The sequence below is a fragment of the Salvelinus namaycush genome, chromosome 34, assembly GCF_016432855.1.
Source record: "Salvelinus namaycush isolate Seneca chromosome 34, SaNama_1.0, whole genome shotgun sequence".
In the NCBI taxonomy this organism is placed as follows: Eukaryota; Metazoa; Chordata; class Actinopteri; order Salmoniformes; family Salmonidae; genus Salvelinus; species Salvelinus namaycush.
In genome coordinates this window covers 33,640,361-33,667,791 of record NC_052340.1, presented here as the reverse complement: position 1 = coordinate 33,667,791, position 27,431 = coordinate 33,640,361, and the positions used below count along the sequence as shown (strand labels likewise).

The following is a 27,431-nucleotide window of genomic DNA, read 5'->3' as shown; positions in this document are numbered from 1 at the left end:
ACGCTTGTTTATTCCATGTGTAACTCTGTGTTGTTGTTTGTGTCGCACTGCTTTGCTTTATCTTGGCCAGGTTGCAGTTGTAAATGAGAACTTGTTCTCAACCAGCTTACCTGGTTAAATAAAGGTACCACTCTCCATATTTTCAAGCATAATGGTAGCTGCATCATGTTATGAGTATGCTTGTAATCATTAACGACTGGAGAGATTTTTAGGATAAAAAAGAAATGGCATGGAGCTAAGCACAGGCAAAATCCTAGAGGAAAACCTGGTTCAGTCTGCTTTCCACAAGACATTGAGAGATGAATTCACCTTTCAGCAGGACAATAACCTAAAACAAGGCCAAATCTACACTGGAGTTGCTTACCAAGAAGGCAATTAATGTTCCTGAGTGGCCGAGTTACAGGTTTAACTTAAATCTACTTGAAATTCTATGGCCTGAAATTCTAAGACCTGAAAATGGTTGTCTAGCAATGATCAACAACCAATTTGACAGAGCTTGAAGAATTCTGAGAAGAATAATGGGAATGATGTTGCGCAATCCAGGTGTGGAAAGCTCTTAGAGACTTACCCAGAACAACGTACAGCTGTAATCACTGCCTAAGGTGCATCTACAAAGTTTTTTAGAAGGGGTGTGAATATTTATGTAAATAAGATATTTATGTATTTTATTTTCAATACTTTTTCAAAAATATCGTTGTTTTTTTCTTCGCTTAGTCAATATGGGGCATTGGGACATTGTGTGTGCATATGGGTTTGCACAGAGGCTGTTTGCCCTATTAGGAAGCCCACTCTATGCAGTTCACTATGTGTGCAGTTCACATCAGCTCAAGCACAAATATCACTGTAATGCCTACCTCTGAAAATCCTCCCATTAAAGCAATAAAAAAAAGAAGAATCCCAGAAAATTGAAAAAAAAATGGCCTACATAAACAAAGTTCATGAAATCGATAACTTGCTACTAAAAGATAACATTCATATACTGACTATCTAAATTAAGCAATAAGGCCCGATGAGGTGTGGTATATGGCCAATATGCCACGGCTAAGGGCTGTTCTTATGCACAACGCATATCACAAACCCCTGAGGTGCCTTATTGCTATTATAAACTGGTTACCAACGTAATTAGAGCAGTAAAAAATATTTTTGGGTCATACCCGAAGTATACGGTCTGATATACCATGGCTTTCAGCCAATCAGCATTCAGGGCTCTAACCACCCAGTTTATAAACTCACTTAGATAATACCTTTGATGATACAGTGCTAGCAATACATGGTTACAACATCTATAGAAAAGACAGAAATGTCAATGGGATGGTGTTGCGGTTTATTTTCATATTTCTGTGAAACTTAAATAGGATCTCAGGTCAAAGGCTGTTGAAGTAATGTGGCTAAAGCGTCACCTGCGTCACCTAAAGCCCATTCTGGTGGGAAGCTGCTATAGACCATCAAGTGCTAAAAGTCTGAATCTGGATAATATGTGTGAAATGCTTGATAATGAGGTATATTTTCAGGGTGGCATTAATATTGATTGGCTTTCATCAAGCTGCCCACTCAAGAAAAATGTTCAAACTGTAATAAGTGACTGAGAACCTGAACCTGGTTCAGGTTCTCAGTCAACCTACTGTACCAAGGTATTTACAAACAGCAGAGGAATGAAATCATCCACATGTATTGATCACATCTTTCACTAATGCTGCAGAAATCTGCTCTAAAGCATCCATCGGATGTAGTGATCATAAAATAGTAGCCATACCTGGGAAAACCAAAGTTCCAAAGGCTGGGCATAATATAGTGTATAAGTGTCACGCCCTGATCTGTTTCACCTGTCCTTGTGATAGTCTCCACCCCATCCAGGTGTCGCTTATTTTCCCCAGTGTATTTATCCCTGTGTTTCCTGTCTCTCTGTGCCAGTTTGTCTTGTATGTTTCCAAGTCAACCAGTGTTTTTCCCGTTCTCCTGCTTTTTACATTCTCCTTTTTCTGGTCCTCCCGGTTTTGACCATTGCCTGTTTTTGGCCTTTGTACCCGCCTGCCTGCACATTCTGCCTGCCTTGACCACGAGCCTGTCTGCCATTCTGTACCTCCTGGACTCTGATCTGGTTTTGAACTTTTTGCCTGTCCTCGACACTTCTCTTGCCTACCCCTTTGGATTAATAAACATTGTAAGACTCCAACCATTTGCCTCCTGTGTCTGCATTTGGGTCTCGCCTTGTGCCTTGATATAAGAGGTCATACAAGAGGTTTTGTAGTGGTTCCTATGTTGAAGATATGAAGAACATTTCCTGGTCTGTGGTGTGTAATGAGGAGGAACCAGACACTGCACATTTATGAAATTGCTTATTCCAGTTACTAATAAGCATGCATCCAATAAGAACATGACTGTAAAAACTGTTCAATCTCTGTGGATGGTACAGATGAGAGGGATGAGGCAAAAGGAATGGCAAATAAGTCTGGCTGCATAGCCGATTGGCAAACAATGTTAACTGAGAAATCGTTATTATACTGAACAAAAAGAAGAAGAAACTGTACTATGAAACAAAGATAAATGATTTAAAGGATTAATAGTAAAAAGCTTTGGAGCACCTTAAATGACATTTTGGGCAAAAAGGCAAACACAGCTCCATCCTCCATTGAATCAGATGACTCATTCATCACACACCAACTGATATTCCCAACTACTTTAATTATTTTTTCGTCGGCAAGATTAGCAAATTTAGGAATGACATGCTAACAACAAATTCTGAACATACACATCCACGCATAACTGACAAAATGATGAAAGACAATCACTATAATTTTGAATTCCGAAAAGTCGAATAGAATAGCAAAGCACACTTTACTGGCTCAAACTGCCGACCAATCCGCCAACCCTTAGTAAACCCCTACAGTCGATGTCCACGGCCCCGTGGTAATCAAATTAGCAAAATAAAAAATCCCCAGAAAAATGTGTCAGCTGTCATACACGTCGATCCAGAGCATCCCAAACATGCTCGATGGGTGGCATGTCTGGTGAGTATGCAGGCCATGGAAGAACTGGGACATTTTCAGCTTCCAGAAATGGTGTACAGATCCTTGTGACATTGGGCTGTGCCAGGCCGTGCATTATCATGTTGAAACATGAGTTGGTGGTGGATGAATGGCATGACAATGGGCCTCAGGATCTCGTCACGGTATCTCTGTGCATTCAAACTGCCATCGATTAAAATGCAATTGTGTTAGTTGTCAGTAGCTTATGCCTGCCCATACCATAACCCCACCACTACCATGGGGAACTCTGTTCACAACGCTAATATCAGCAAACCGCTCGCACACACAACGCCATACACACTGTCTGCCATCTGCCTGGTACAGTTAAAACCGGGATTCATCCGTGAAGAGCACACTTCTCCAGCATGCCAGTGGCCATCGAAGATGAGCATTTGCCCACTGAAGTCGCATACGACGCCAAACTACAGTCAGGTCAAGACCCTGGTGAGGATGACGAGCACGCCGATGAGCTTCCCTGAGATGGTTTCTGACAGTTTGTGCAGAAATTATTCAGTTGTGCAAACCCACAGTTTCATAAGCTGTCCGGGTGGCTGATCTCAGACGATCCCGCAGGTGAAGAAGCTGGATGTGGAGGTCCTGGGCTGGCGTGGTTACACATGGTCTGCGGTTGTGAGGCCGGTTGGACGTACTAACAAATTCTCAAAAATTATGTTAGAGGCGGCTTATGGTAGAGAAATTAACATTCATTTAATTGGTAAGAGCTCTGGTGGACATTTCTGTAGTCAGCAGGCTAATTGCATGCTCCCTTAAAACATTGTGTTGTGTGATAAAACTACACATTTTAGAGTGTCCCTTTATTGTCCCCACGCAATGGATGGATTATTTTGGCAAAGGAAAAATACTCACTAACAGGGCTATAAATAAATTTGAAAGAAATAAGCTTTTGGTGCGTATGGAACATTTCTTGCATCTTTTATTTCAGCTCATGAAACATGGAACCAACACTTTGCATGTTGCGTTTATATTTTGTTCAGTATATGAAGCTGTTATTGAATGCATTTCTAATGGCTAATAGCAGCAAGTACAAATTCAATGTTTCATCAAATCATTTTGTCATCGTTTTTGATACCTTATTAAGGGGTCCTAAAATTCCAAATGAAATGGCTAACAACAGACTTTCAGCAAACAGGGAAGGGCTTTCAACATGTACAGTACGGCACTTACACAAATTGATAATTGGCTGAGAGAAATTGATAATAAGAAGATTGTGGGAGCTGTTTTGTTACGACTTCAGTGCGGCTTTTGACATCGGTCATAATGCTTGAAAAACAAATGCGTTATGGCTTTACATCCCCTGGTATATTGCGGATCGAGAGTTACCTGTCTAACAGAACACAGAGGGTGTTCTTTAATAGAAGCCTCTTCAACATAATCCATTTGATTTACAAAGGAGCGTATCTTTATTTTATTTTGGAAGGCCTTAAAAATTGTCCCTAAAGCCCATGACATGTATTATCAGATTCATGTGCAGTATTTCTTCTCATTTAACTGAAGATACCCTTCGTTTGCAGAAACCCAGAACAATTTGTTGAATTTCTTTTGTTTTTAGACCATATATGAGGGGATTCAGAACGCGTGGGAACACCATTACTGACACTCCAAAAGCCCTTCTCAGAGATGGAGCTGATTGCTAAAATCGATGAGCTATCAGGGCTAAAGCAGGCGTTGAACTCTAAGAATACCAACACTACAAGATGTGTACCACATGTCTGAATGGCCTTGCTCCGTGCATCAGTCGACTTATTCATAACACAGGTGAGCAGGATCTAGATATATGTAAATATAACCACTATCAATGTTACATCCTGAAAGACAGCTGTTATAAACAACCCATAGCAGTTGTTTATATGTGTGTCTTCACTGTGTAATGACCAAGAGCCACTGGTCAAAACATTGACTGTGGTCCTGCTGGGTCTGGTCACTCACTTCAAAATCTGCAGAAAGACAATAGTGGATATGTTTTGTAACAATCCGTCATTGGTGAGGCTCATTTGTGATGACACACGTATAAACAACTACTAATCAAATCAAATCAAAATCCGGCAGTACCGAGTCAATGTGGGGGGTACAGTCGAGGTCATTTGTACATGTAGGTAGGGGTAAGGGTTATGGGTTATGCATAGATAATAAATAGCGAGTAGCAGCAGTGTAAAAACAAAGGGGGTGGTGTCAATGTAAATAGTCCGGGAGGCCATTTGATAAATTGTTCAGCAGTCTTATAGCTTGGGGGTAGAAGCTGTTAAGGAGCCTTTTGGACCTAGACTTGACGCTCCGGTACCGCTTGCTGTGTGGTAGCAGAGAGAACAGTCTATGACTTGGGTGACTGGAGTCTTTGACAATATTTTGGGCCTTCCTTTGACACCGCCTAGTATATAGGTCCTGGATGTCAGGAAGCTTGGCCCCAGTGATGTACTGGGCCATACACACTACCCTCTGTAGTGCCTTAAGGTCGGATGCCAAGCAGTTGCCGTACCAGGCGGTGATGCAACTGGTCAGGATGCTCTCGATAGTGCAGCTGCAGAACTTTTTGAGGATCTCTGTCTCCTGAGGAGGAAAAGGTGTTGTCGTGCCGTCTTCACGATAGTCTTGGTGTGTTTGGACCATGATAGTTCATTGGTGATTTGAAAGTCTCGACCCGCTCCACTACAGCCCCGTCGATGTCAATGGGGGCCTGTTCGGCCCTCCTTTTCCTGTAGTCCACAATCAGCTCCTTTGTCTTGCCCGCATTGAGGGAGAGGTTGTTGTCCTGGCATCACACTACCAGGTCTCTGACCTCCTCCCTATAGTCTGTTTCATCATTGTCGGTGATCAGGCCTACCACTGTTGTATTGTCAGCAAACTTAAGGATGGTGTTGGAGTCGTGTTTGGCCACGCAGTCATGGGTGAACAGGGAGTACAGGAGGGACTAAGCACGCACCCCTGAGGGGCTCCAGTGTTGAGGATCAGCTTACAGATGTGTTGTGGGCTTTGTGGGCACTATGGTGTTGACCGCTGAGCTGTAATCAATGAACAGCATTCTCAAATAGGTGTTCCTTTTGTCCAGGTGGGAAAGGGCAGTGTGGAGTGCGATTGAAATTGCATTATCTGTGGATCTGTTGGGGCGGTATGAGAATTGGAGTGGGTCTAGGGTTTCAGGGATGATGGTGTTGATGTTTTATATATATTTTTTTATTTCACCTTTATTTAACCAGGTAGGCCAGTTGAGAACAAGTTCTCATTTACAACTGCGACCTGGCCAAGATAAAGCAAAGCAGTGCGACAAAACCAACAACACAGAGTTACACATAAACAAATGTACAGTCAATAATGCAATAGAAAAATATATGTACAATGTGTGCAAATGTAGAAGAGTAGGGAGGTAAGGCAATAAATAGGCCATAGAGGTGAAATAATTTCAATTTAGCATTAACACTGGAGTGATAGATGAGCAGATAATGATGTGCAAGTAGAGATACTGGAGTGCAAAAGAGCAAGAGGATAAATAACAATATGGGGATGAGGTAGTTGGGCGTGCTATTTACAGATTGGCTGTGTACAGGTACAGGGATCGGTAAGCTGCTCTGACAGCTGATGCTTAAAGTTAGAGAGGGAGATATAAGACTCCAGCTTCAGTGAGTTTTGCAATTCGTTCCAGTAATTGGCAGCAGAGAACTGGAAGGAAAGGCGGCCAAAGGAAGTGTTGGCTTTGGGGAAGACCAGTGACATATACCTGCTGGAGCGCGTCCTACGGGTGGGTGTTGCTATGGTGACCAGTGAGCTGAGATAAGGCGGGGCTTTACCTAGCAAAGACTTAAAAATGACTTGGAGCCAGTGGGTTTGATGACGAATATGTAGTGAGGGCCAGCCAACGAGAGCATACAGGTCACAGTGGTGGGTAGTATATGGGGCTTTGGTGACAAAATAGATGGCACTGTGATGGACTACATCCAGTTTGCTGAGTAGAGTGTTGGAGGCTATTTTGTAAATGACATCGCCGAAGTCGAGGATCGGTAGGATAATCAGTTTCACAAGGGTATGTTTGGCAGCATGAGTGAAGGATGCTTTGTTACGAAATAGGAAGCCGTTTCTAGATTTATCTTTTTGGATTAGAGATGCTTTATTAATGTGAGTCTGGAAGGAGAGTTTACAGTCTAACCAAACACCTAGGTATTTGTAGTTGTCCACTTATTCTAAGTCAGAACCGTCCAGAGTAGTGATGCTAGTCGGGCAGGCGGTTGAGGGCAACAATCGGTTGAAGAGCATGCATTTAGTTTTTCTAGCATTTAAAAGCAGTTGGAGGCCACAGAAGGAGAGTTGTATGGCATTGAAGCTTGTTTGGAGGTTTGTTAGCATAGTGTCCAAAGAAGGGCCAGAAGTATACAGAATGGTGTCGTTTGCGTAGAGGTGGATCAGAGAATCACCAGCAGCAAGAGCGACATCATTGATATATACAGAGAAAAGAGTCGGCCCAAGAAATTAACCCTGTGGCACCCCCATAGAGACTGCCAGAGGTCAGGATAACAGGCCCTCCGATTTGACACACTGAACTCTATCTGAGAAGTAGTTGTTGAACCAGGCGATGCAATCATTTGAGAATCCAAGGCTTAGTCTGCCGATAAGAATGTGGTGATTGACAGAGTCGAAAGCCTTGGCCTGGTCGATGAAGACGGCTGCGCAGTACTGTCTCTATCGATGGCGGTTATGATATCGTTTTGGCCCTTGAATGTGGCTGAGGTGCACCCATCTCCCGCTCGGAAACCAGATTGCATAGTGGAGAAGGTACGGTGGGATTCAAAATGGTCGGTGATCTGTTTGTTAACTTGGCTTTCGAAGACCTTAGAAAGGCAGGGTAGGATGGATATAGGTCTTTAACAGTTTGGGTCTAGAATGTCTCCCCCTTTGAAGAGGGGGATGATCGCGGCAGCTTTCCAATCTTTGGGGATCTCAGACGATACGAAAGAGAGTTTGAACAGGCTAGTAGTAGGGGTTGCAACAATTTTGGTGGATAATTTTAGAAAGAGAGGGTCCAGATTGTCTAGCCCAGCTGATTTGTAGGGATCCAGATTTTGCAGCTTATTCAGAACATCATCTGTCTGGATGTGGGTGAAGGAGAAGCGTGGGGGGGGGGGGGGGGGGGGGGGGGGCTTGGGCAAGGTGCTGCAGGTGGTGCTGAGCTGTTGGCTGGGGTAGGGGTAGCCAGGTGGAAATCATGGCCAGCCGTAGAAAAATACTTATTGAAATTATCGATTATCGTAGATTTATCGTTGGTGATAGCGTTTCCTAGCCTCAGGGCAGTGGTCAGCTGGGAGGAGGTGCTCTTATTCTTGAAAAAGCTAGCCTTAGCTTTCCTAACTGACTGAGTATATTGGTTCCTGACTTCCCTGAAAAGTTGCATATTGCGGGGGCTATTCGATGCTAATGCAGAAAGCCAGAGGATATTTTGTTGCTGGTCAAGGGCAGCCAAGTCTGGGGTGAATCAAGGGCTATATCTGTTCTTAGTTCTACATTTGTTGAATGGGGCTTGCTTATTTAAGATGGCGAGGAAAGCCCTTTTAAAGAGCAACCAGGCATCTTCTACTGACAGGATGAGGTCAATATCCTTCTAGGATACCCGGACCAGGTCGATTAGAAAGGCCTGCTTGCTGAAGTGTTTTAGGGAGCATTTGACAGTGATGAGGGGTGGTCGTTTGACCGCGGACCCATTACGCACGCAGGCAATAAGGCAGTGATCACTGAGATCCTGGTTGAAGACAGCAGAGGTGTATTTAGAGGGCAAGTTGGTCAGGATTATATCTAAGAGGGTGCCCATGGTTATGGATTTATAGTTGTACCTGGTAGATTCCTTAATAATTTGTGTGAGATTGAGGGCATCTAGTTTAGATTGTAGGACGGCCGGGGTGTTAAGCATATCCCAGTTTAGGTCACCTAACAGTTTGAACTCTGAAGATAGATGGGGGCAGTCAATTCACATATGGTGTCCAGGGCACAGCTGTGGGCTGAAGGGGTCTATAAAAAGCGGCAACGGTGAGAGACTTGTTTCTGGAAAGTTGGATTTTTAAAAGTAGAAGCTCAAATTGTTTGAGCACAGACCTGGATAGTATGATAGAACTCTGCACGCTAACTCCACCCCTTTTGGCAGTTGTATCTTGTCGGAAGATGTTATAGTTAGGGATGGAAATTTAAGGATTTTTGGTGGCCTTCCTAAGCCATAATTCAGACATGGCTAGGACATCAGGGTTGGCGGAGTGTGCTAAAGCAGTGAATAAAACAAACATTACAGAAGTCAACAAATGAGAGCGCCTGGGGAATGAGAGTGGTGCTGGGGGCTGCCGGGCCTTGGTTAACCTCTACATCACCAGAGGAACAGAGGAGCAGTAGGATAAGGGTACGGCTAAAGGCTATAAGAACTGGTTGTCTAGTGCTTTCGGAACAGAGAGTAAAAGGAGCAGATTTCTGGGCGCGGAAGAATTGATTCAAGGCATAATGTACAGACAAGCGTATGATAGGATGTGAGTACAGTGGAGCTAAACCTAAGCATTGAGTGGCGATGAGAGAGGATTTGTCTCTAGGGGCACCAGGTGAGGCGAGGTCACCGCATGTGTGGGGGGTGAAACAAAAGGTCTATCTAAGGCATATTGGGCAGGGCTGGGGGCTCTACAGTAAAATAAGACAATAATTACTAACCAAAATAGCAATAGACAAGGCATATTGACATTAGGGAGAGGCATGTGTAGCCAAGTGATCATAGGGTCCAATGAGAAGCACTAGATGAGTCAGGAAGCCAATTCAGTAGTCGCTGCTACGCTGGGCGAGCTGGAGACACGGCGATGCAGACAGCTAGCGGGCAAGGGCTAGCAGATGGGCATCCGGTGACGTCGCAACAAAAGAGCCTGTTAAAACCACCTCGGACGGTTACGTCGGCAGACCAGTCATGATGGATCGGCGGGGCTCCGTTTCGGCATTAAAGGGTCTAGGCCATTTGGCAAAAGAGGTATTGTAGCCCAAGAATTGGCTGGTCGACCTCTTTGGCTAGCCGGGAGATGGCCCTAGCTCGAGGCTAGTAATGACCAGCCTTTCAAAGCACTTCATGGCTAAAGACATGAGTGCTACGGGGCGGTAGTCATTTAGGCAGGTTACCTTCGCTTTCTTGGACAGCAGATAGCGATATACCTGTCATAAGCCATGGCAGTCAGGATAGTGAAGGAGCCAGCTCCGTACAGGTGGATGAGCAGAGCCCAGGGGTAGCATACAGGGTAGGAGATAGACCTATTCTGAGCCAGGATGCTCACCACCAGCTGAGAGAAGAAAGCTGTAGCACTCAGGACCGAGTTTGGGGAACCCTGATCTAGTTGATGATAACATTTTAAAACAACTGTATTCCAATATTAACAGTGACTCCAGAAAGTATTTACGCCCATTGACTTTTTCCAATTGTTGTTGTATTACAAGATGGGATTCAAATGGATTTAACTGTACATTTTTTGTCAACGATTTACACAAAATTCTCTGTAATGTCAAAGTGGAAGAAAAATGGAAAAAATTGTAAATAATTAAAGAAATATAAAACACTACTATATCATGATTACATAAGTATTCAAGACATCTTATAAAGTCAAGTCAAGACATCTTATAAACTGGGTGGTTTGAATCCTGAATGCTGATTGGCTGACAGACGTGGTATATCAGACCATATACCACTGGTATGACAAAACATTATTTTTACTGCTCTAATTACGTCGGTAATCAGTTTATAATAGCGATAAGGCAGCTCAGGGGTTTGTGATATATAGCCAGTATACCACAGCTAAGGGCTGTGTCCAGGCACATGCCTAAGAACAAGCTTTGGCCATGGTATATTGGCCATATACCACACCCCCTTGGGTCTTATTGCTTTGGCACCTTTCTGGGTAAGTCTATACACACCAGGATTGTACAATATTTGCCCATTCATCTTTTTTAAATTCAACCAACTTTTTTAAGTTGGTTGTTGATCCTTGCTAGACAGCCATTTTCATGTCTTGCCATAGATTTTCAAGACGATTTAAGTCAAAACTGTAACTAGGCCACTCATGAACATTCATTGTCCTCTTGGTAAGCAGCTCCAGTTTATATTTAGCCTTGTGTTTTAGGTTATTGTCCTGCTGAAAGGTGAATTTCCCAGTGTCTGTTGGAAAGCAGACTGAACCAGGTTTTCCTCTAGGATTTTGCCTGTGTTTAGCTCTAATCAGTTTATTTTTATCATAAAAAAACTCCTTAGTCCTTGCTGATGACAAGCATACCCTAAACATGATGCAGCCACCACCATGCTTGAAAATACGAAGAGTGGTACTTAGTGAAGTGTTGAATTGTCCCCAAACATAACACTTTGTACTCAGGACATAAAGTTCCTTTCTTTCCAACATTTTTTGCAGTTTTATGTTAGTGCCACACATGGTCTACTGCTTGATCTCTTGTTCCTTTTATAGAATATTAGCTCAAAAGTATTGTGGAGTTCCTGCACCTAAATATTAACAGTACCGGCACCCAAAATGAGTACCGGAACCTATTTCAGTCCAAGTCAAGCACTGGTGCTACCCCTCCCATTGTTTGGCATTCAATGATGATAATGATATGTTGTGAGTAGGTAAACTAAGCCAGTTTTCGGTTGCTGACTTTCATAATCTATATACTAGCCAGTTATCTGTACACTTGAAGTTTGTCTGAACTATCCCTTTAAAACAGCCCAATGTGAGTGAAACCAGTATGCATATCGGTAGACCAAGCTCAGACTGTCTAAGCTCAAAGTTCTGTGGTGATTATAGATACAGCCCCGGAAGACAGGTAAACTGTGACAGAGACAAAAGGAAGTCTCCTTGGGTTTCCATGGTTCTGCAGTTCCGGGTGTGGAGTACAGCTGTAGTCACACCTGCCCCCTAACAGTCACACCTCCTAACCGAATAGTACACAACCACAAGGCCTTCCAAATGCCTTACTTAAAGGTCCAATGCAGTTGTTTTTATCTCAATATCAAATCATACATGGGTAACAATTAAATACCATGTTGTGTTTGTTTTCAATTAAAATGGTCAAAAAGAAACAAAAATTGCAAAGAGCAATTTCTCAATCAAGAATTTTGCTAGGACTGAGTCTTCTTAGTGGGGAGGGAAAAATGGAATATTAGCTGTTATTGGCAGAGATGTTTGGAACTATTTCTTATTGGTCTATTAACGAATTTACTGCCTGGTGACCAAAAAGCCATTCCACCAAAACAGGCTGAAATGTTTTGAAATAGCTCTTACACTAAAAGGGCATTGTCTTATTTTCACAATTTCATAGTATTAAGTGTGGAAATATATATAAAACACAGAAAAATCACATTTTTGACTCCACTGGGCCTTTACGTCATTGGGACTGTGTAAACCATAAAGCCGTCTAAAGGCCTTAGTTAAATCATTGGGACTGGGTAAGATTACCAATTACACATACAGCTGTCTCATAGTCTGCTCGAGTCCAATGACAAAAGAGGCTTTCATAGACTGAAGCAGGTCATTTTCAATTTAATAATTTGTAATCACATTCACATTCCTAATGACACTTATTGATAATATGTCATAGGGTTGATTGGCTGATTGAACAATATAATACAGCACCAAGTAGTTCAGTCTGGGTGGCTTGGGAAATTGCAGGACTACTCATTCACATGACAGAATTTTCCACGCTGAGGTCACCTTGCAATATATCAATTTATATGAAACAACTTTATGCATAGATTAAAATATCTCATAAAATATATGAGTAAAACAAACCTTTAAAAAGGCCACTGCCTAACATGTCCAGTTTACACAATGCGATTGAATAGTATTCTCAAAACAAGTCAAGGAAGAAAGGTATTAAACAGATGTTCGGTATTTTACTATGACAGGGTATTGATCGGCCTACACTACATCAGCAGAGTATGTCGATGTTGCCCCAAAACAGATTCATTTTCCATTTGATTAGCGGAGATATACACATGAGCCCTAAGACACACAGGAAACCAGTGTGGAGCTGACATTCATGAAATGTTCACTTGAACGCTATCTTTTTCTTCCTCACGACCATGAAAAATGCTGTTCTGATGTCCTTTGTTTTCATCCCATATATAATTGGATTAATAATTGGTAGGAGCAGGTAGATCATCATACCGCACAGTTTCTGTGCATTAGGAGGTATGTTCTGAAAGCGATATGACAGTATTACAAAGGTGGAAGTCAATTCAAAAAGGAGAAATGTCACTAGCTGAGCAACACAGGTGTTTACAGCCTTGCTCTTGGTGTCAGATTGTCGATTAATTATGCATATTACAAGAATGTTAATGTAGGAAAATAGCTGAATACCAACACTGATAATCTGCATAACCGCTGTCATAGCCAAACCATAAATGTTGTTAGTTGTGAGATCTTCTCCACATGAGAGGCGAAGTAGAGAGGGGTTGTCACAGTAGATATTTAGTATGTAAGCCTTGCACCTCTTAACTCGGGACTGAAGAGCAAACAGGGTCAATATCATGGCCATGTCCAGGCCCCAAGCAGCTGATATAATGACACATAGTGTAAAAGGTGTCATGATCGAGGGGTATTGCAGTGGTTTGCAAATGGCAAAATATCTATCAATTGACATCGCTGCAAGTACAAAAAGCACAGCACCCCCGTACATGTGGCAAAGAAAAGCTTGAAAAACACATGTGGGGTAGTACACAGAGTGAGTCTGCATCACGATGTCTGACAACACCCTGGGTAGCATAGAGCTGATTCCTAGCAGGTCATTCAGGGGGAGACTGAAGAGGATGTAAAACATGGGCTTGTGGAGAGTCCGCTGTGTGATGATCAACAGCATGATGGTCAGGTTACAGAAAATAGAGAACAGATAGAGCAGGAGACCCATGATGAACACAGGGTAGGTCAATGGGGTAGGGATGTCAAAACTGGCAATCTGCAAGTGGTAACTGAATGTCTGATTAAGAGTCTGGACCGACATCATCAAATACCTGTAAAGGAAGAAAAGCAAATCTAATGTACACATTTTAAAGTACTATTAAACTCATTGGTATGCAAATCTGACTCAATACTAGCAAAAATGTATCTAAAGCTAGTTAGCTCCAGTCTAGCTTAATGTAAAGTTCTTATTAACATATTTACTGAATTTTCAGATTGGTTATATTCAGTCACTGTAGATGGGGAATTGAAATGTAATCATATTGTCGTTTATAATTGTAAACATATATTGTCTTTATTTTAACATGTACTCTGCATTTAAAGCAATGTGTATGTAAGTATACGGAATGTTATTCAGATGAGTGGTATAGCTTACCTGAGGGTTTATCTCTCTGTCACATGTTGTCTAAGAGAAAACAATACCCTGCTACTATGTTGCCAATCTTTCTGAACTAGTTTGGACAGAGCTGCGGCACTAGCAGAAATATTGCCCTAACTCGTTGTGCAGTAGTGAGTTATTTAAAGGAAACAGATTCATGTGATTGTAATCCCAGAGAACCACTCACACATTCTGACGTAACTCAAGACTAAGTCATTGGTTGTTGGGATGATTGCATGTTGATGTTGTCACGCCCTGACTTTAGTTATATTTGCTTTCTTTATTATTTGGTTAGGTCAGGGTGTGACAAGGGGTGGTTTGTTTAGTTTTTGTATTGTCTAGGGTTTTTTGTTATCTATGGGGATTTTGTATTGCCTAGGGGTTGTAGGTTTATGGTGGCCTGAGTGGGTTCCCAATCAGAGACAGCTATTTATCGTTGTCTCTGATTGGGGAGCCTATTTAGGTTGCCATTTTCCATGTTGGTTTGGTGGGTAGTTGTCCATGTTTAGTTGCCTGTGACGGTTCGTTTGTTAGTTTGTTATTTTGTTAGTTTGTTAAGTGTTCTTCGTTGAATTAAAAGATGTATTCCAATCGCGCTGCACCTTGGTCCACTCCTTTAAACGGCCGTGACAGATGTATTAATTACTGTATCTAAATACATGATGATGTTGTGGTAAATTAGTGTAGGTATAACATTGGCTATGTGATCTATGAACACATTCTGTACATACAAGACAGTATTAATGTATATTTTAAACGTTAACACCAATAAAATGTCACTTTATTTCTGAATACAGTAATGACCTATGAAAAGACTTTATTGTAAAATCACAACATCAGCACATATTAACAGTAAACGCTGCCTGCATACAGTGTGACGGCTGTATTGGAAATGTACTTTTACATTTATATCACAGAATCTGTTACGTTTCAGCTTTACAGATTGAATTGAGTCCAAAGTAGAAAATAAATTGTACATTTAGAAAACAATCAAATATTAAATAAAAATGTTCTGGGGAAAAATACAAGCAAAATTACTCCTTGTGCTATACAAATCAAGGGCAGAAAATAGTATTTATACTATTTACTTTTAAGGGGCAATCTGCAGCTCAAAAAATAACAAAGTGACAACTCACCACTGTTTTGGTAAACAGACAACTTGCAGATGCTGTTATCCAAAGCCACTTATAGTCATACTTGCATACATTTTATGTATGAGTGGTCCTGGGAATCAAACCCACTATGCTGCCGTTACAAACACCATGCTTTACCAACTGAGCTAAAAAAGGGGCTGGATCACTGTAACCTTTCTCAAATTTATAGACAGAGCTATAGATGCAAGAACTGACCATCCCTGATATCAAAATTATAGTTTTAACCATGAGTGGGTCCTGATGTTGGTACGACACTTGAACTAAGATAATGAGGCATTTAGAATTATACTGTATTTTTCAAGAACCAATGGGTATTATTAATTAAGTTAAAGTCCAAAAATGGATGTACCAATCACAGATTGGATATATTATATATTTTTTAAGTGTTCCCTCCCATATTTTACCTTATTGTTTAACTTTGTAAGTTTCCCCTCTGGAAACATGTCTAAATGCTTTCTAAAGCTGAACATTTTTAAATAAAAATACAAACAAAAAATACCAAGAAACCTTGAGATGTAAATAAAGATAAGGTGAAGGGATACAACTTAAAAGCACAATCTCTAATTTCAACAGCCAGTCACTTTGTTTGGTAAACTGGGAGATGGGGCTGGGGATTCAGGGACTGCCGGTCCATGAGGTTGAAATGATAGTTTGATGAATGATTTGAAGCTATGGTATATTTCAGCAATAAGGCCAGAAGGGGTGTGGTGTATGGCCAATATATCACGGTTCTAATACACGACTCAACACGGAGTGTCTGGATACAGCCCTTAGCCGTGGTATATTGCATTTCGCTACACCTGCAATAACATCTGCTAAACACGTGTATGTGACCAATAACATTTTATTTGATTGGCAATATACCACAAACCCCCAAGGTGCCTTGTTGCTATTATAAACTGGTTACCAACGTAATCAGAGCAGTAAGAATAAATATTTTGTCACACCCATGGTATACGGTTTGATATAACACGACCTTCAGCCGATGGTATATCAGCATTCAGGGCTCGAACCACAAAGTGTATACTGTGCATTGCTTACTAATACAAAGCACAGATATAGTGATGAACTAGCAACAGGCAGTATTACGCAACTAATTCCTTTCATGTGTTCTGTGCAGAAACAATACACTGCCCCACATCTGGTCTAATTGGGACTGTAAACCATCATCACACACCATGTTTATAATTGGTTCAGACTGATACTTTGTTGAGAAATACTTTCAGTAGGGTGATTCGTATTTCACTTGCATTCAGCCCGTATACAATTGGATTCATAAGTGGAGGTACTAGAAAGATGAGCATGCCCATAATCTTTTGCAAGTCAGCTGAGACATTCTTGAATCTGTGTGATAAAATTGTGAAGGTTCCTACAACCTCAAATATGAAGAATATGACCAACTGTGCCACACAGGTGTTCAAAGCCTTACTCGTAGCGTCAGACTTTCTTGTAACCAAGCAAGTGATCAGAATCTTCACATAGGAAAAAATCTGAATGGATACACTTATAATCTGCATGAGTGCTGTGTTAAACAGTCCTATGACATTATTCAGTGTAGTATTACCACAGGTGAGTTTAAGAAGGGAGGGGTTATCACAAAACACATTCATTATGGAGGATCTACACCGGGGCAGATTTATCTGCAGAGAGAACAGCAGTAGGATCAAGAGGAGGTCAAGACCCCAAACCAGTAAAATAATGACTGCCACATTCCTGGGTGTCATAATAGTACTGTACCTCAACGGCTGGCAGATGGCAACATAACGATCAAAGGCCATAGCCGCAAGAATAAAGAGAATCGCACCTCCGTACATGTGGAGCAAAAACCCCTGAATAACACAGAGAGGGTAAAAGACCGTGTTTGTCTCAGTCACAATGTCTGACAGCACCTTTGGGAGCATTGCAGTGATTCCTATCAGATCGTTGAGAGGAAGACTGAAGAGAATAAAATACATGGGTTTGTGAAGGTTCCTTTGCATGACGATGACGGACAGTAAGGTCAGGTTGCAGAACACACCAAATGAATAGATAGCAATGCCCAGGAAAAAGATGGGATACTTTCCACCAGGTGGAATAGAAAATGGGTCCAGAGTTAACTTATAGCTGAGGGTGAAGGATACGTTCTCCATCAGAGCTCACCAGAGTGGTGCTGGAAACCTAGAGAGAACAATGTTGACAATGAGTCTAAGAACTATGTACATGAAATCGGCTACATGTTTAATATACAATACAATGCATCACCTTCCACGAACAGCACAGCATGAATCTTGAGAAGATGTAGGTGCCTCCAGGGTGGAGCACTGCTTTGTACGTATTGGACGTTGAAGCGTTCTTTTATTGCTGCCGTCTGACTGCTATGAGTCAGTCTTAGAATCCCATGAGATAGTGGAGCTTTGATTGCAAAATTAAAAGGATCAACTTAGTTAGCACGGGTTCGACTTGAAATTATAATGAATGAATTCAATATAACCAGGGTTAGGGTTAAGGGCTTTACAGACAGGAAGCGGCGCCATGGTTGCCCATTCATTTTCATTGTAGCTAGGCGGGGGGCGCAAATCTATCCAGGCCGGAGTGATCGGCACTGCTCATGCACGTGATTTATACAATATTTTTTGTATTATCCAGTGGTGAAAAAAGTGCTCAACTTTCATACTTGAGTAAAAGTAAAGATACCTTAATGGAAAATGATTCAATTAAAAGTGAAAGTCACCCAGTAAATTAGTACTTGAGTATAAATCTAAAACTATCTGGTTTAAAATGTATTTAAGTAGAGTGGGGGGAAAATTACTCAATTGTCATACTTGAGTAAAAGTCAAAAGTAAAAGTAAATTCTATACCGTATATCAAAATCCTTTAATTAAGCAAACCAGACGGCACAACAAAAACATTTTACAGACAGACGGACACACTCCAACACTCAGACATCATTTACAAACACAGTATTTGTTTTTAGTGTGTCCACCAGATCAGAGGCAGTAGGGATGACATTGCTTTATATTGATAGGTGTGTGAATTGGGGGATGTTGCTGTCCTGCCTAAGCATTCGAAATGTAACGAGTACTTTTGTGTGTCAGGGAAAATGTATGGGAGTAAAAAGTACATATTTTCTTTAGAAAGGTAGTGAAAAAGTTGTAAAAAATATAAATATTAAAGTCCAGATACCCTATTAAAGTCCAAACCTAAGTAGTACTGTAGGACTGTAGTACTGTAGTACTGTAAATAAGAATTTGTTCTTAACTGACTTGCCTAATTAAATAAAGGTTAAATAAAGACATGTCAATTAACATATGTTTTATGTGGCATGAACACAACCAGTCATGATGTTTTCATCTGATTGTCAAACAAATCACTCCAAAAAGTAGGCTACCTGAGCACGTTGGTCCACTCCAAATCATTCCAGCTTCCAAACAGTCTACTGTGCACCCACCATTTGATGAATGGTAGGAGACAGTGTGATGTCATTCAGTGATTTGCCTACACAGTGGTGTGTATTCATGGATGCCAATTGGAAAATATTAAACTAAAAACAAATAAAATAATAATAATTAATCTTTCTTGTCTCGAAATTGTCATTCAATTTGCAAGTAGCTGAATCTATCTCACCGGAGAAAGTCAAGTCATTCTCCTTTTGACCAGACAGCATCTGAGACATTGGCTACACGTACAGGGGTCGCTGTCTCTCTCACTCGGATGGGTTCTCTGGTGAGATTGATGTGTCTCGCTGTCGGCGCACATCTCTGTCAAATGATCAATATGAAGAGAGACTACCCCAATGTTTTGTTACCTGTAGGGGAGCTCAAGTCTCATTCAGATGCCTTACCATCACTGCCCCTCACCTTTCCTGTACATATATCCAGTACAGTAAGACGTAGTTGGTTTTTAAATATCACTGATATCTATAAACAAGTTATTGATACATGTTTTATAATTATAATACTCTCTGTTACTAGTCAGGATGTCTCTTTTTAACTTTTACCGTCTTATAAAGGCCCCATCTAGTATTCCATGTTTTGACCATTATTCATCTAATACAGTTCACCGTGGCTACTTAATTCCATGATTACATCAGTTAGAAGAGACTGTGTCATCTTGTATTAAAAACATGTATTAATGAGCACCGTAGAGAGCTGATTATATGATGTCTCATTAACTGTCTCTTGTTGTAATTAATCCGTTGGGACTTCAGAAACCTCTTGCCAGTTATTGGAGTCTTCATCTCTCGCTAATGAAGCATGTTGATCAAAAATACCACTGAGGCATCACAAGTTCAAGTTAGGCCTCTGCCTTATAGTTTGGTAGCATTACACATATTTTGATGAGATAAATCATATAGATGATATCTCAAATGTCTAATGCATTTCAATAGAGAAATGTCTTATTTAATTATCCATGCCTGTAGCCCAGGCATGCTCTAACCATAGTATCCATGTTGATGCTCCTTCAGAACGGATATCTAATCATATGTTAAAAGTGAATATTTAATATCTGCTCGTCTCTATTACCCCTTCCGTCCTGAGGCGTCAGGATGTCCGCAGAGAGAAACATTTATTAAGTATCTATTAAAACTAGAGGGGATAAGGGAATATGTGGACACTGACCGATGGGATTGCAGTGGATACAAGCGGGCCTCTTTACCAAAGTGGCGTATAGAACTGGGGAATGGTCAGAAGGGATAGGTTAATCATCCCACCCAGGAGAGAGATCCCTATTGGACAGGGAGGTGGTTAATTAATTGAATCAAGCTCTGGTCATTGTTAGTGGATGAAGGGTTAGGGCGAGGCCACCAGAACCTCTCATAACTGGAGGAATACTGAAGGATCCTGAGGGATGGAAGACTCCATGCCGCTGACTAACTATCCTCACTTTACCCACTGCTAGACTGTCACGTTCGTCGTAATCCTCCTCATCTGAGGAGGAGTAAGGATCGGACCAAAACGCAGCGTGGTTAGAATACATACTTAATTTAATAAACGAAGACGAAACGAAGAACACTTGACAAACTATCTAAAACAACAAACGAACGTGAAGCTATATAACAAATAGTGCTGACACTAAAACACTACACATAGACAATAACCCACAACCCACAATACAAAACAGGCTACCTAAATATGATTCCCAATCACAGACAACGCAAAACACCTGCCTCTGATTGAGAACCATATCAGGCAAAACACAGAAATAGACAAACCAGACATACAACATAGAATGCCCACACAGATCACACCCTGACCAACCAAAACATAAAACAGACAAAGCAAACTATGGTCAGGGTGTGACATAGACCATCCTTCACAAACCTACTGAATTGGTGAGGAATTAGTTCTTCAAAAACATATACAGTGCCTTCAGAAAGTATTCAAACACCTTGACTTTTTCCACATTTTGCTGTGTTACTGCCTGCATTTAAAATAAATTACGTTTAGATTTTTTTTGTCACTGACCTACACACAATACCCCATAATTTTCAATTATAATTGTTTTATTAATGAAAAACTGAAATGTCTTGAGTCAATAAGTATTCAACCCCTTTGTTATGGCAGGCCTAAGTAAGTTCAGTAGTAAAAATGTGCTTAACAAGTCACATAATAAGTTTTATGGACTTATGCTTTGTGCAATAATGGTGTTTAAAATGAGTTTGAATGACTACCTCATCTCTGTACCCCGCACATACAATTATCTGTAAGGTCTCTCAGTCAAGCAGTGAATTTCAAACACAGATTCAACCACAAAGACCAGGGAGGTTTTCCAATGCTTCACAAAGAATGGCACCTATTGGTAAATAGGTAAAAAAAAAAAAAAGCAGACACTGAATATCCCTTTGAGCATGATGAAGTTATTAATTACACTTTGGATGGTGTACCAGTCGTTACAAAGAAGCATCCTAACTCAGTTGCTGGAGAGGAAGGAAACCGCTCAGGGATTTCACCATGAGGCCAACGGTGACTTTAAAACAGTTACAGAGTTTAATAGCTGTGATACAGTGTTTTGCAAAAGTATTCATCCCCCTTGGTATTTTTCCTATTTTGTTGCATTACAACCTGTCATTTAAATAGATTTTTATTGGGATTTCATGTAATGAACATATTTTCTTTTTTAATAAATGGAAAAGTGGTGCGTGCATATATATTCACCCCCTTTGCTATGAGGCCCCTAAATAAGATCTGGTGCAAACAATTTGTCACGACTTCCGCCGAAGTTGGTCCCTTACCTTGTTCGGGCGGCTTTCGGCGGTCGTCGTCACCGGTCTTCGAGCCATTGTCGCTCCACCTTTCATTTTTCCATTTGTTTTGTCTTGTTTTCCACATACCTGGTTTACATCTCCTCATTATTACTATGTGTATTTAGCTCTCTGTTCCCTACATGTCTGTGTGGGGTATTGTTTATTGTTTAGGTTGGCACGCTTCTGGCTGGGTTGCGCCGGGTTTTATTAGTACCCGTGATTTGTGGCAGCCGGTACATTGTACTTGGTTGTTGTACTTTGTGTTGCCTCACTTGTTCTTTGGGCATTTGTTTTTGTGACGCGGTTGCGTTTTGTTCTTTCTATTGCCTCAGTAAAGTGCTTCTTTGTTCACTCATCTCTGCTCTCCTGCACCTGACTTCCATGCACCAGCCACACCCACCGCATGACACAATTACATTCAGAAGTCACAAAATTAGTTAGATTGCACACAGGTGGACTTTATTTAAGTGTTGCATGATCTGTCACATGATATCAGTATATATACACCTGTTCTGAAAGGCCCCAGAGTCTCTATCACCACTAAGCAATGGGCACCACCAAGCAAGCGGCACCATGAAGACCAAGGTGCTCTCCAAACAGGTCATGTACAAAGTTGTGGAGAAGTACAGATCAGGGTTGTGTTATAAAAAAATATCAGAAACTTTGAACATCCCACAGAGCACCATTAAATCCCTTTTTTTTAAATGGAAAGAATATGGCATCACAACAAACCTCCCAAGAGAGGGCCGCCCACCGAAAAAACTCACAGACCGGGCAAGGAGGGCATTAATCAGAGAGGCAACAAATAGACCAAAGCTACAAAGCTCCACAGCAGAGATTGGAGTGTCTGTCCATAGGACCACTTTAAGCCATACACTCCACAGAGCTGGGCTTCACAGAAGAGTGGCCAGAAAATAGCCATTGCTTAAAGAAAAAAATAAGCAAACACATTGGTGTTCTCCAAAAGGCATGTGGGAGACTCCCCAAACAATGGAAGAAGGTACTCTGGTCAGATGTAGCTTTTTGGCCATCAAGGAAAACGCTAAGCCTGGCGCAAACCCAACACCTGTCATCACCCCGAGAACACCATCCTCACAGTGAAGCATGGTGGTGGCAGCCTCATGCTGTGGGAATGTTTTCATTGGCAGGGACTGGGAAACTGGTCAGAATTGAAGGAATGATGGATGGCACTAAATACAGGGAAATTCCTAAGGGAAACCTGTTTCAGTCTTCCAGAGATTTGAGACTGGGACGGAGGTTCACCTTCCAGCAGGACAATGACCCTAAGCATACTGCTAAAGCAACACTTGGGTGGTTTAAGTGAAAACATTTAAATGTCTTGGAATGGCCTAGTCGAAGCCCAGATCTCAATCCAGCTGAGAATATGTGCTATGACTAAAAGATTGCTGTACACCAGCGGAACCCATTCAACTTGAAGGAGCTGGAGCAGTTTTGTCTTGAAGAATGGGCAAAAATCCCAGTGGCTAGATGTGCCAAGCGTATAGAGACATACCCCAAGAGACGTGCAGCTGTAATTGCTGCAAAAGGTGGCTCTATAAAGTATTGCCTTTGGGGGGATGAATAGTTATGCACGCTCAAGTTTTCTGTTTTTTTTGTCTTATTTCCTGTTTGTTTTACAATAACAAATATTTTGCATCTTCAAAGTGGTAGGCATGTTGTGTAAATCAAATGATACAAACCACCAAAAAATCGCTTTCATTTCCAGTTTGTAAGGCAACAAAATAGGAAAAATGCCAAGGGGGTGAATACTTTCGCAAGCTACTGTAGGAGAAAACTGAGGATGGATCAACAACATTATAATTACTCCAAAATACTAACCTAATTGACAGAGTGAAAGAAGAACAGAAAATATTTCCAAAACATGCATCCTATTTGTAACAAGGCACCAAAGCAATATTGCAATAAATGTGGCAAAGCAATTAACTTTTTCTCCTGAATACAAAGTGTTGTGATAGGGGAAAATGTATTTGGAGTGTACCACTCCATATTTTCAAGCATAGTGGTTGCTGCATCATGTTATGAGTATGCTTGTAATCGTTAAGGACGGGGGAGTTATTCAGGATAAAAAATAAACAGAATGGAGCTAAGCACAATCCTAGAGGAAAATCTGGTTCAGTCTGCTTTCCACCAGGCACTGGGAGATTAATTCACCTTCCAGCAGGACAATAACCTAAAACACAAGGCCAAATCTACACTGGAGTTGCTCACCAAGAAGACAGTGAATGTTCCTGAGTGGCCCATTTACAGTTGTGACTTAAATCTGCTTGAAAATCTATGGCAAGACCTGAAAATGGTTGTCAAGCAATGATCAATAATCAATTTGACAGAGGTTGAGAGAGGTTAAAGAATTCAGGCAGTAACGCAACAAAATGTGGAATAATTTCTCATGGCACTGTACTAAACTGTACCAAACATTGCTTTATCGGGTTATCTCAACAAGATGTTATGTTCTAGGTGACAATGTTCTGATCTTTTACAGAACCATATTAGTTCAAATAGAAATTCACCCACCAACTGAGAAGAGGATAGGGAGCCTTCAGTCGTGCTGAAAAGACAACATTTTTCAGGAGATTCTTCATATTAGTATGATTGAAAACATGAATACAACTAGATGTAAGTTCTTGTTAATTAATTCTAAAGGACTATCTGATTTTAATGAGTGGAGGTTAAGAATTTGATTTTACAATCCTCTTTTGTTTTGTTGTAGTAAATTGAGTTCCCGACTAAGTTCCCCCAAAAAATATAAAATAAAATATCTTCTGGCCCGTGACGACTTAGATTTTTTTTAAATACATACAAAATTAACCCTACCAAAATGTTAAAAAAAATATGTATACATTTTTAAAAAAAATTTAGGAACCCAACTTACTGTTGAGAGTCAGAGAATTTGAATACACAAGGTGCAATGTTGAAATCTGGTAGTTGTTTTTATACATCTTTCAAAGAGATTCTCCGGTACTTTTGTATACTTTTTAGCCAGTAGTTCTGAAAGTAGCAAGCCAAAAGCGGTCTACTAAAATTGCATACTACGTCACATTATGTGCAGATATGTGCACCATGTTTATGCTCTCTCTTTCCCTCTCCTGTGTGTGCATGATGTGCCTCTTACTAGCTGTCACTCATATGGCAAGCTCGTTGGTCAAACTCAAATTGCTAGGGGGTTTGCCCACATGGGGGAATAATGACGGGAAAATGGCACAACACAGCTTCCTGAAAAACGGGCTCCTTAAAACTAGGGATTTTATGGATATTGAGGTAAAACAGTAATTCTGCTAAATATTATTATGCATATTTTAACTACTCTACACGTTTACACATCCAGACCAAACTGGGTGGTGTCCAAAAAATACTTTGTAGTTGCCAAAGTTCCAGAGCATGGCATTAATACTGGTAATAAGAATGTGTTGTTATGTGTCATGTTATACGGCAATAATTTACAGTGTGATTTTATGAATGCTTATTAAAAAGCTATTGTTTAAAAACCCTAAAAATATATTGTTTACCTTTTATATTTCTAAATACATTTGTTCAGCCCGTGGCCCACAAGCCCCAAACGTTTGAGCACCTTGTTTTTTTTTTATAAAACAGTTTGGATTATGCACACATATTATTTTCTACAGGAAATGTAGCCATACTAGTGTTTTCCTCTTCATTGCATCGTTCCTTTCCCTGGTGGGAATTAGAGTTTAGGGATCTTAGATAATTAGCCCTTTGTTTTTAGCCTGATTTGTTAAACGCTACAGTACATGGTGATCATGGCGCTCATTTGTTCCTCTTGTCCTTGTACTATAACAGCTTGAACAACAACGGAAAACAATGCCACTTGACCCGCTGTCGATATCAAAAGTATGTACTTGCTCCACTTGGGTAATTTAGAGTGAAATGATATAATTCCAAGAGGGCTTGCAGACAGGCGGAAACAGGTGTCATTTCACTGATCGAGGGCACAGCATGATAGATCTAAGGCGTTGTTGAGAGTATGACAGTAGGCCCCTATGGCACCATCCATAAAATTGTTACATATTTATACACATTGAGCATATAATGCATGGTCTAGTTTACCAATAATTAAACAGCATAACTTATTGTTGCATATCTATGTACCATAAGGACTGAATGCAGCAACCAATGTACATTTTCTCAGACACATACTGGGCTACAGCAGGGTGAATGCCAGAATAATTAAATCACTTACAGTATCAGTATAAAATATCAGTATTTGATCTTACAGCTAGTCTGGTCCCAAAACGTTTTGTGATGACTATCCAACTCCTATATGGAGTAATTGTCACACCAACCAACCATGTTGGCCTGCATGGTGAGACAATGAAGACGGTGGAAACAGATCCAGGACCAGGCTAACAAACAGCTACACAATATCATTCACAATCTAGTTGCCAGATGGCTTCTGTTAGTGATCCCTCACACAATATCTTCAAAATCTTTAATGCACGAAAATGTCCTTCTCAAGAGCCTCAAGATGACTTGTCATTTCAATCAGCCTAAGTATAGCTTTTGAGACTATGTGTCACGTTCTGACCATAGTTCTTTTGTGTTTTCTTTGTTTTAGTGTTGGTCAGGACGTGAGCTGAGTGGGCATTCTATGTTGTGTGTCTAGTTTTCACGTTTCTATGTTTGGCCTGATATGGTTCTCAATCAGAGGCGGGTGTTAGTCATTGTCTCTGATTGGGAACCATATTTAGGTAGCCTGTTTTGTGTTGGGGTTTGTGGGTGGTTGTCTTCTGTCTTTGTGTCTATGCACCAGATAGGACTGTTTCGGTTTTTCACATTTGTTGTTTTTGTATTTTGTAGTGTTCACGTTTTTTGTCGTTATTAAACATGATGAACAATAACCACGCTGCGCTTTGGTCCGATCCCTGCTACACCTCCTCTTCAGATGAAGAAGAGGAAATCTGCCGTTACACTATGATGTGAAAATTCACATGGTGATAACAGTGGAGGCTCCCCAGAGGAGGAAGGGGAGGACCATCCTCCTCAGTGAGTTTCGTAAAAATAAAAATAGTTAAATGTTAAAAAAGTTATAATTTTTCGATAAAACTATACTAAATATATTCACGTCACCAAATAATTGATTAAAACAAACTATTTTGCAATGAAGGTCTATAGTAGCCTCAACGGCACTCTGTAGGGTAGCACCATGGTGTAGCCGGAGGACAGCAGTTTTCCATCCTCCTCTGGGTACATTGACTTCAATACAAAACCTAAGAGCTCATGGTTCTCTCCCCCTTCCATAGACTTACACAGTAATTATGACAACCTCCGCAGGACATCCTCCAACCTGTCAGAGCTCTTGTTGCATGAACTGACATGTTGTCCACCCAATCAAAAGATCAGAGAATGAATCAAGTAGTGAAATTATAAGCTACAGCTAGCTAGCACTGCCCTGAATAACATGTGGTTGGTAGTTGACTCAGAGGGAGAAAGACAGTAGTTGAACAGTTTTAATTTATTTAAAAATAAAGGAGAAGCAAGAGAGAGAAAGCGAGAGAGCTAGCTATATTTTATTGTATTTTGTTCACTTTCACCTACTTAGCTAGCGAATGCAGAAAGCTAGTTTAGCCTACTCAAACACTAAACAGAGAGAGATGCTATGTTAGCTAGCTGGCTATGGCTATCCAACACTGGAACTGTTCCAACTCAAGGAAAGCTTTTGGT

General features: G+C 40.9%; 2 protein-coding genes and 1 pseudogene across 2 annotated transcripts; all 3 read right to left on the bottom strand.

Annotated features, from left to right (window-relative positions):
* Window positions 1-4,527: 4,527 nt before the first annotated feature.
* Window positions 4,528-12,836, bottom strand: LOC120028493 (annotated as a pseudogene).
* A 234-nt stretch (window positions 12,837-13,070) lies between these two features.
* Window positions 13,071-14,021, bottom strand: LOC120028492 (olfactory receptor 52J3-like). Its single transcript, XM_038973694.1, has one exon. The coding sequence runs from the start codon at window positions 14,019-14,021 to the stop codon at window positions 13,071-13,073; it is 951 nt and encodes a 316-aa protein (XP_038829622.1).
* Window positions 14,022-16,704: 2,683 nt separating this feature from the next.
* Window positions 16,705-17,640, bottom strand: LOC120029084 (olfactory receptor 52B2-like). The gene has a single exon (XM_038974389.1). It carries the CDS (start codon window positions 17,638-17,640, stop codon window positions 16,705-16,707), a length of 936 nt encoding a protein of 311 aa, XP_038830317.1.
* Window positions 17,641-27,431: the final 9,791 nt, after the last annotated feature.

Excerpts from the sequence above, each read along its gene's own strand:
- LOC120028492 (XM_038973694.1), bottom strand. The coding sequence starts at position 14,021 with ATGTCGGTCCAGACTCTTAATCAGACATTCAGTTACCACTTGCAGATT.
- LOC120029084 (XM_038974389.1), bottom strand. The coding sequence starts at position 17,640 with ATGGAGAACGTATCCTTCACCCTCAGCTATAAGTTAACTCTGGACCCA.